This window comes from Haplochromis burtoni, unplaced genomic scaffold (genome assembly GCF_018398535.1).
Source record: "Haplochromis burtoni strain Fernald_Lab_line unplaced genomic scaffold, NCSU_Asbu1 Contig_268, whole genome shotgun sequence".
NCBI lineage: Eukaryota > Metazoa > Chordata > Actinopteri > Cichliformes > Cichlidae > Haplochromis > Haplochromis burtoni.
In genome coordinates this window covers 408174-417920 of record NW_024582629.1, presented here as the reverse complement: position 1 = coordinate 417920, position 9747 = coordinate 408174, and the positions used below count along the sequence as shown (strand labels likewise).

Here is a 9747-nt window from a genome sequence, read left to right as displayed (position 1 = left end):
ACGTACGAGCCTGTAAAAACACACAATGGAAGACTATCTAGTTATGGATCGGCCTCCCCAGTGTCGTTTTGTCAAACTGTTGAAATCATGAATGCAGAAAAGTATAGTCAGATTTTATTTCACCATGCAATACCATCTGGCAATGATCCCAAACCCACTGCCAGTGCAATAAAAAACACTACCTGTGCACTCAAAGTACTTTACACAACATGCCTCATTCACCCAAGCACTTTTTTCTATACTTTTTCCTACTTAAGTGCTTTCTATCCAAAATTCACGCTCCAATAGATGCATCAGAGAGCAACTCGGGTTTAGGATATTTGGCATGCAGAGTAGTCAGCGATTGAACCACCAGCCTTCACGATTAGTAGATGACCTGTCCTACCTAGCTACAGCCACCCAGGTGAAAGCATATCTGGGTAGAAAACAGACAGCAGAATCTCCCTAGAACTAAGCCCTCAACAATATCGAAGCAGTGTGGGATCATCTTGACAGAGAATGGAACAAAAGGAAAAAAACATCCAAAGAAGAGATTTGAATGTTCTTCAAGAAGCCTGGAGAAATCTTCCAGAAGACTACTTAACACGAAGGTTTTCCTGAGAGTTTAGGCAGTGTTGAAGAATAAAGGTAGTCACATCAAGTATTGACCTTGAGCTTGTTAGAGTTGTACAAACATTTATTTCTTTATTATTATTGCTTTTTTCAAGATAATTAGAGGTATAGGCTTGGTTTTTACCATATATACCGGTACTGTATTTTCTGTATTTCAAAATCTGCACAGACATTATTCTGCTCAGTCAAGTAGGAACCACAAGCAACAAAAAGTAGGCGGCAACAAAATAGAACAGAGGAAGAGATTACTTTTATTTTGATAATTCCTCCTGCAATCAAGCAATTTTCTGCGCTTAATATTGAAATAGGCATTAACATTGCATGCACACATCATTGTAAACTTGCACTTGTGTAAACCCCAACAATCACTATCAGCTTCATCTGTATTACAGTGATCTAATGACTGAGGCATGATGGCAGTAAATAAATATCTTCTCTTATTTTCTTGTGTTTTCTCTTAACATGCAAACACACTCACACATATGCACATCCAGCAGAAACAGTACATTCTATTCTCTCATAAGTTAATTCATATTGAAGATGTACTTTAATCAAGTGGGTTTCGATATTAAGGCCTTAAAACATAAAAAAAAATGTCTGGGAACAGATACTATATAACACAAGCTCAACATCAGTGTGACAACATCTTAGACGATAAATAAGTGGTATTTATGAAGAATTTAAAAACCAAGTCTTTGTAAGAAAAAGGTTCAGGGCATAATATGTTGAACAGTGTTAATATCACTCTGCAACTTCAACATAATTAGCTGGGTAGAACCCCTCCTTCCCACCGCTCAGTGCTCCTCGGCACCAGCCTTGATCGTCCTCTTCCTCGACCTTCAGGAATACCTCACCTGGCATCAAACAGAACAAAACTCAGTTCAGTTATGGGCAAACAACACGGTGAAATTAATGTTAATTAAGGCAAAAAATTCAACTGGTGTTGTAAAGACATATATCAAAAGGAGATTGGAGTCATATATATAAAAGAATATTAGAGTTTGGACATCTTGCTGTTACATGGCACTAAAATAAACAAGTGTGGAAGTGTGCAGGGAATAAAAACACACATCTGTTTAGGTTTCATGTTGGCTTAACTGACAGTAACAGTTGTTTTTTGCTCCATGTGTCATCCTGCGGTTCAGATATGGGTTTCCAGGCAACCTTGCAAATGCTGTCTTGTGTTTTTCTGCGGTTAAGATTTCAGCACCCTAGGGCAGTGGGTCCTAACCTTTTTCTGGTAAGCCACATGCACACAGTCTATTACTTTCATGATCCACATTGCATGCTTTTTTGGTGTATCATTCAAGAGATAATAAAAAAAGATCCAAGTTGAATTTAGTGAAATAATGATCAGCATAAAAGCATTAACAAGCTCTTGTTTGTTTACATTTTTATGCACAAATCATATTCATTCAGCTTAATTTTACTCCATACTTTTCCCGTGGCCATTTACAAGTTATTAAAATGAAACTACAGCAGCATAAACCATAAAATATCACATTAGTAATTCCACGCAGCACACTTGTGTTCACCAGCCCGTCTATCATCATTTTAGAAGGACTGATTACAATTCTGTCCTCCTACGCGTATTTATGTTGATGTGGCGGTTGTAATTTGGCATAAACATCTTGCCTTTACACCGAGAATAAAATGGCGTTGTTGCGTCACACTGTATGTGTCACCTGCTTTAAAGGACAGCTCATCTCCCTCCTCTCCCACGTAGTCGTACAAAGCTCGCACCTTCACACCCCCAATCATCACACTAGGAGGAGAGGAAAAGTAAAAACGACGAATATGAATCAGGCACAAAATGTATTGTCCACCTCTGGATCATTATTATTTATTCAGACGTGAAAAAGAAAGTTTTCACAGGACTGCATAGCGTGAATAACTAACTATACCCTATGATTCAGCAACTTGTAGAATTACCTTCAGCAGCAATAACTCAAAGTAATCATTTTCTGTGTGACTCACATTATTGCAGAGGAATTTTGACTTAATCTTTTTTACAACCTTGCTTCATCTCATTGAGGTTTGAGAGTATTTATTTATATCCAGCTCCTGTAAAGATCTGCCACAACGTTTCAGTCAGACTTTGACTGGACCATCGCAACACCTTTGATTCTTTTCCTTTTCCGCCATTGTTGTAGATTCACTGCTGTGCATAGGATCGTTGTCCTGTTGCTTGATCCAGCTATCAGACAGATGTCCTCACATTTTACTCTAGAATACTTTGGTATTCTAGTTCATGGTCAACTCAATGTCTGCAAACTGTTCAGGTCCTTTGGCTGAAAACAAACCCAAAAAAAGCACACCTCCACCAGCGGTGACAGTTGATATGAGATGGCAATCCTTCCAAACAAGCCATACTTTTTCCAATTGTTCAGTCATAAACTTTAACATTTAACACGTTAAGTCCTGTAGCTTTTTGATTTTTGCAGGTGATAAACTTACTGATGAAAAATTAAGCAAATGGTTACTTGATTTGGTTACTTGATGGTTTTTGGCTGCTAATTATCTTCTTAATTCCTATGGATGGTGTAGATAGTTTTTTACAGAACTGTATAAAAGCACACACACCACTTGGGGTAACTTACGGTCGGCTTTCCTTTCCTTTTTGGTCTCTCTTCTTTCGCTTGAGCTTTTTTACTGGTGGGACCCATTCCTGATGTAACATGAAAAAGAATATATAGGTTAACATGTAGCTCCCTGACAAAAACTGCAAAAAAGAGCTGCAAAAACACAATTCATGGCTCTGAATTCAAAACACCTTGCATATTAAAATTCCCAAATTTACAGTAGAAATTAACACGTTTACCACCTAGTATTATTGTTTTTATCAGCTAATTTCCCCTTTAATTATAATTGCTGAGATGATGTTTTTAAAAGAAGGCTTAAAGTTGCGCATTATTAGCAGTGAAGGTTGGTGATAACTAGGCAGCTAACTGTCTGCTAGGCTTCATCTCACTGAACTAGACTGCTCTGCTATTTTCGTGGGGTTTTCACGTTAATTTAATTATCTGACAAATAGTATTGCTCTGCCATCTACAACAGGTTTGCCCTCAAGTTCTGGTGAGTAAAAGTTATTTTATTTGTATTTTAGCGCTAACATACCGTGTCTGTGATTCAGCTAAACTAGGTAGCATTAGCTGATAGCTTAGCACTCTTGCTATTAAACTAAATATAAGACCTTTCTAATATAAAAAACTGCAACAGCCAAAACGTTTCATAAGTGGATATTTATTGTGGATACACTTAAGGTTATGAAATTTGTTTATATGTACAGTATATGTATACAAAATATCGACATAAACACAATAGACTCAATTAGTATATATAGTGTTTATGTCGCACATAGAATAATACAGCTGTTTACATGTCTGTGTACCTCAATCTTTGGCCAGTCAGTGGGCATGCCTGGACCGTGATTGTTCTTCCACCATTTGAGATCATCTTGCTCATCAATGGCCATTAAAGTTTGGTGGAGCTCACTGTAAACTGCCTTGACACTGGCACAAAGATGAAAAGACAGTCAACGCTACCACTTATGCTAATAAGTAATTTGTACACATAAGCATTCAAGCATTCAAGTTGCTCACCTTTCATTGTTGGTGACATCCAAGTGTCTATGGATGGACAGGAAGACTTGCTTGAGAAAGCTGATCCTCTTCCTCTCCTCTTCCTGCGACTCTTCAAAAATGGCTTCCATCTCCTCCATATATCGAGGTGTGTAGGTCGACACGTCCTCCAGGATTTTCTCATATTTATCTCTAGCCTGCAGGCAGAAACAGCTGCATGATGCAAAGTTGAGTATCCTCCCCAGGAAGAACCTCCGCTGTGTGGCTTTAACAGAGAATCTAATACGTATAAATCATCTGATGCTCTCTGCTGTTCCCATGCTGTGCTCCATAAACACTGAGCAGAGTAACAATAACACATCTCCATAGAAGGAAATTGCTTGGAACAAAAACTGAAGGCTGGGGCTCGTGTTTAGAATTTTTCAACTGAGTAAATATCAGCAGATATGAGTCGTGAATAAGAAATGGTGAAATTAGAAGTCCTATCAATGCATCCCTAATTAAACATGCGTGACTGAGTGAAATGTTGCAGTGATTAAACATCTCTCCTCACCATTTCCTTCTCCTCCGTGGCCTTCTCTCTGGCCTCAGTCATCTTCTGCTTTTTCTCTTGGCTCATCTCAGAGTTTTCGTTTGCTTGCTTTTCTTTCTCCAGAGCTGCTTGCTCCCTCTGACAGACCTTGTGGTATGCAACTCGAACCTTCTCCAGCTGTTGAATATACATTTGCATGTAAATATTATTTATTTGATGGAAAACAGATTTAGTAAATATGCAGTTTTTAGCCAGATTCTTTCTTCTTCATTTTTTGCTGAGAGTTAGATTAAAAAGGTTAAGGCCACTTACATCTATCATTTAAGTACAAAGCTTTTGCCACGATTAGTTTATCTTTGTACTGGAACTAAACTGAGCTTAACTACTGTTGATCTGCTAAAAAGTAAATAATAAGGTCCATCCACTATAGCTAGTTAGTTGCATTACATCATTTTTATATACAGGAAAGTCAGATAAGTCAATACTCAGATTTCACCAGGAAATAGTCTGTGTCCAAAAGGTTTCGGAGACTCTTCAATTCAATTCAATTCAATTTTATTTATATAGCGCCAAATCACAACAAAAGTCGCCTCAAGGCGCTTTGTTGTTGTGTACCTGCCTGCCTTATATGACAGAGCTGCTTATAAATTTGAATTCTCTGCTGTGAAATTCAAGGGTCAGAATTTGAATAACATAAAACATCAATAACATAAAAGCATGGATCCATCTCTTATCAACCGTTCAAGCTGCAGGTGGTGTAACGATGAAGGGGGATATTTTCTCATCTCTTTTTGTGCCTCTCGTGCCATTTGAGCGATGTTCAAACACCGCAGCATACCTGAATATACTGTTAGTGACTATGTTCATCTCTTTATAACCACAACATTGCCATCTGGTTTCATGAACATAAGAATGTGTTTACTGTACTCAGACGGCCTCCACAGTCACCCAATTTCAATCCAATAGAGCACCTTTGTGATGTGATTGAATGGGCATCATGTATGTGTAGCCCAAAAATCTGCAGCCACTGTGTGATGCTATCGTGTCAATGTGGACCAAAATCTCTGAGGACTGGGAGTCAGCGAGTACATATTAACATTCTACTACAACAAAGCTACAGCTACAGATTTGTTGATGAGCTGATGATAAGATCGATCTATTTCATGCCTTTTTCAGTTATAATTTCTTCAACACTTGAATGCTTAGCTAGCATCATCAGAAAGCTGTAAAAATCCGTTCTTTCAAGGGGGGTACAGGACAACAGGGCAGTTGAGTGATGACAGAGACAAAGGGCTCAGGGCGAATTCAAACCCAGGACTCTGTAATTTACTTGCAGCATACCATCTCAGCCTGAGATGCTAACCTAGCACACAGTTGTTATTTAGACTGGTCAGAACGACATCATAGATATCCTGATATCACGTCATGTAACTAGTCAAAGTGGTATATTGCTACTTATAATGTTAATTTCAATCAAACTTACTAAATACATATTAAAATGATTTGTCATAGTGTTTATTCAAATGGTGATTAACATAATAACCAATCATAGCAGAGCAACCCTCTAGCTGAGCCGATCTACGACCAGCCCTCTCATTTCTTTAAATAAAACATGCAGCTAGTCAGCAGCTTTGGTCTAACATCTGATATGGAGTTCCTCATAAAACCACATCATCAACAAATGTGGTATAATGTGTTCTGTTTATTTCTTATCAAGGAGGGAGGGCCATGGAACCTATCCTCACTATTACTGGGTAGCCTGGATGGGCTTCCAGTCCATCACATGGAGCTGAGAGCTAGCCAACCATTTATACTTAAATGTATGGTTGCAGCCAATTTAGGATCACCAATAAACCTGTCTTTGGACTTTTGGAGGAACCCAAAGTACCTGCAGAGAACCCATGCAAGCATAGCAAGAACATAAAGCCGGCTGGCAGATTTGGACCTAGAACCTCTTGCTGTAATATTTTCCCAGCAAACATTGTCCCTTGGGGCCTGTGTGGGACAAGTGTGGGTTTGCTGGACAGGGCGTACACTGGCATGTTTGCTGGGTTACTACCTTGAAAACGAAGCCAAATCTCTTTTTTTCTATTTTTCTGCTAAGTGAAGCTAACAGGCTGCTAGGAAAAAGAAACATTTCAGGTCTTCTTGGGCAGTCTTCATCTGCGTGTCTGATATATCTTATGTTTATTTCTTAGATATATCTTTCATTTGCTGATTAAGAAAATGACATTGCCAAAAGCTAAGAGGACATTCAGCCTGTTTGGTATTGCTAGACCATCATTATAAGTTCACAGTGGTGGATGTATGTGTGCTGCACCTTCATAAGCTTCTTGGACCAGGGTTTCTGCGCACGTGAAAAACTCGTATTGGTGTCGTAGCTCTCCCTGAACCCGCAGAAGATTTTCTTTGGAAAGGTCTCCTTTTGCCAGGTCTTCACCCGGACTCCCTCCTCTGAAGTTAGCGACTGCGAAATGGAAGAATGGAGCGCGGACAAACGCTCAGTGGAGGTGAAGAAACACTGCCATGCTCTCATGAGGGAGCCATAAAGTGGCCCTGAGGAAGCAGGAAAAAAATAGAGGGGATGAGGAATGAAACAACACAGGGTGCAGTGATGAGTCATGGTACTAATAAAGAAATAATGACCTTAATTTTTACACTGAAATTTCAGGCAAGCACAGATGTGCTCATAAAATAAAAATCAGTACTAATTTTGACTTTGTGAGAACAGCGATGGTGAGAAAAGGCCTGGGAGTGTCTGTTTTTAAGCCAACATGTCTTCCCATGACATAGCTTCTTATACTTACGAGAATCCACTATGGACTTCCACTTGCTGCTCCACTGGCTGAGCTGCTGGGCATACTGTTTTTCTACCTTTGCTCTCTCCATGAAGCAGGCCACTATGTCGTTGCATGCCTGGAAGGACCGTTCAGTTCGATGCACTGTGCGTACATAATTCCCTGGCTGGTAGGAAAGCAGGAAAGATGTTGATGATATGTGAGAATAACAATTTTTTCGAGTAGGCACACCTACTCTTAACCATAAATATAATCCTCACCATCCAGAAACTCTGTTTCCTGGCATCCTCGGGAGGCTCTTTGGGAAGGCTTGCCATTATTGGGAGCACGTCTGTCTCATAAAGCAAAAGATTTGTTATAGAAGATAGTTGCTAGACTGGTTTGGATACATAGCAGGCAGAGAAAGAGAGTTTTTATTGGCAGGCAGAAGACCTTGATTATCATTGCAACAGGTTGGACGTCTGCACTGTGTGATGTGTACAGTTTCCTAGTAAACAAAACCGCTCCCCCTGTATGGGAAGTGCATCTGACAGAAACAAAAACTGACAAAGCTTTGTAGTTGTGTGTTTGCTTATGTCATTGTCATCACAACTTGTACAGTTTTGTGTAATTTATACTGTACAATGCCCAGATAACCCCTACTTGGAGTCTTCCTGCACTATTAAGGGGAGTGCCGTTCCAGTGGCAGACTGGAATTCACAGGGGTGGGGATCTGCCAGCAGGAATAGAACAGCTGCTCTAACATTCTTCCTGTTGCCTTCCCAAAATAAACAGTGCGGAAAGGTCATCTTTCCCATTTGCTCTGACTAATACAGGCCCTGTTAGTACCAACAGTCTCCCACTCTGACTCTTGTTGCCATTCAGTTCAGAGATCATGTCTGCAAGAGTGCAGGGGCATATTTCTGATCTGGCAACAAAAAGTGTGATTTTAATGAAATAAAGTGTCCACATAGCAGCCATATTTGCACCGCATGTTATGTATGACCCATTGGGCAGACAGAAGAAGAGAAACTGAACAGAAGAAGGCAGATGTATCCACAAATTTGTCACAATCTGGCTTCTGTCTGTCTGGGTAGCGCGTTGACACATGGCTGGCTGAGTAATATGAAAGTGACTAACCACTCCTCATCACAAGACTCAGCATGACTGAGAGTCAGACTCATAGCTTCTTTTCTATAGATAGCTGGTATCCGTACTTGTATTATCTTGTTTAGACTTAATTTTTCTCACTTTCTATGAGCTCCTACAAGGTTAAAAAAAGTCCCCCCAGGCGCAACCTAGACTTGCTTCATCTTGACTCTACTGTTCATGCAGAGGAAAGGAAGAGAAGCAACAAGCGAACAAATGTGAACAAGTTTTAAATAGTTTGTCAGACATATGCATTCAAGTATTTTAACTCTTAAAAACTCGCATTCGCAAGCCAAGAAAGCATTAAAAGTGGCAGCAGAGCACTCATGCCAGGGAGCAACCAGCACTTACATTTCTCTCTGAATCACCAGTGATTACTCAAGTGACCACTTGTTACTGTAGTTCAAGGGCTGCTGAGGATTTCTCTCCATGACTATCTCCCCCTCTCCCAGTGTGCCTCTCCTCCTCTAACACATGCTCCTCTCCCTCTCTCACTGACCCAATTTTCCCTTGGCATTTAAAGTTACACATACACGTTGTTGATCGCAAAGTGGGTGTGAAACGCAGAGAAGCCAATAGGAAGAGAAAAAAAAGTTAAACAAATCAGAACATTTGCATGGTAGCTGATTCTATGCTAAACAACTTCAGGGCAAACAAATGAGGAGGACGAAACTTACCTTTCTCGCTCTCCTACCCGTCAGCTGTGCTTCTAGTTTGCAGTCATGCTACGACAAACTATTCTTCCTCTTTCTCTTCTGATCCTTTACTTTAACCCCATCCTTTTTCAGCTTGTTTAGCTCTTCTCCCCCTCTGTGACTATCCCCGTCTCACTTTCTTTCCACTCTGTTATTAGAAAAACAGCTGGAAGAAACTCCCCTCCTTCTTTCTGCCCTGCCTGGCCCTCCCTCTGTCTCTCTCAATATGGTGCTAATGAGATGCTGAACCTTCATTTTGACTGTTCACTGGTCACAGAATCATGTCAGTGTGGCACACAGTCATGTGAGCCTATTAGTGAGAGTGTGACAGCAGGAGGGGGGCTAGGCAGAGGGGGGCTCCCGTGAACTGCCACATTAGCCCTATGCTCCACCGTGACCTG

At 40.3% G+C, this 9747-nt stretch overlaps 1 protein-coding gene across 2 annotated transcripts; it reads right to left on the bottom strand.

Moving 5' to 3' along the window:
- Positions 1–840: 840 nt before the first annotated feature.
- Positions 841–9511, bottom strand: LOC102308954 (protein kinase C and casein kinase substrate in neurons 2 protein). Of its 2 annotated transcripts, XM_042227555.1 has the most exons (11): positions 9329–9506; positions 9003–9160; positions 7784–7854; positions 7533–7689; positions 7046–7281; positions 4747–4902; positions 4215–4390; positions 4004–4124; positions 3213–3280; positions 2298–2377; positions 841–1466 (listed from the first exon to the last, which is right to left on the bottom strand). In XM_042227555.1, exons 3-11 carry the CDS (start codon positions 7838–7840, stop codon positions 1354–1356), a joined length of 1164 nt encoding a protein of 387 aa, XP_042083489.1. In that variant the 5' UTR covers positions 7841–7854; positions 9003–9160; positions 9329–9506; the 3' UTR covers positions 841–1353. The 2 variants fall into 2 exon arrangements, with proteins under 2 accessions (XP_042083489.1, XP_005939600.1); XM_005939538.3 differs by lacking the exon at positions 9003–9160 and having other exon boundaries at positions 9329–9511.
- Positions 9512–9747: the final 236 nt, after the last annotated feature.

Bases quoted from the DNA above. Each gene is read 5' to 3' on its own strand.
- LOC102308954 (XM_005939538.3), bottom strand. From the start codon at position 7,840: ATGGCAAGCCTTCCCAAAGAGCCTCCCGAGGATGCCAGGAAACAGAGT. The intron at 7,282-7,532 runs GTAAGTATAAGA...CTGCTTCCTCAG, and splicing joins GAAGTCCATAGTGGATTCTC to GGCCACTTTATGGCTCCCTC. The intron at 4,903-7,045 runs GTGCAGCACACA...TATATTCAACAG, and splicing joins GGTCCAAGAAGCTTATGAAG to CTGGAGAAGGTTCGAGTTGC.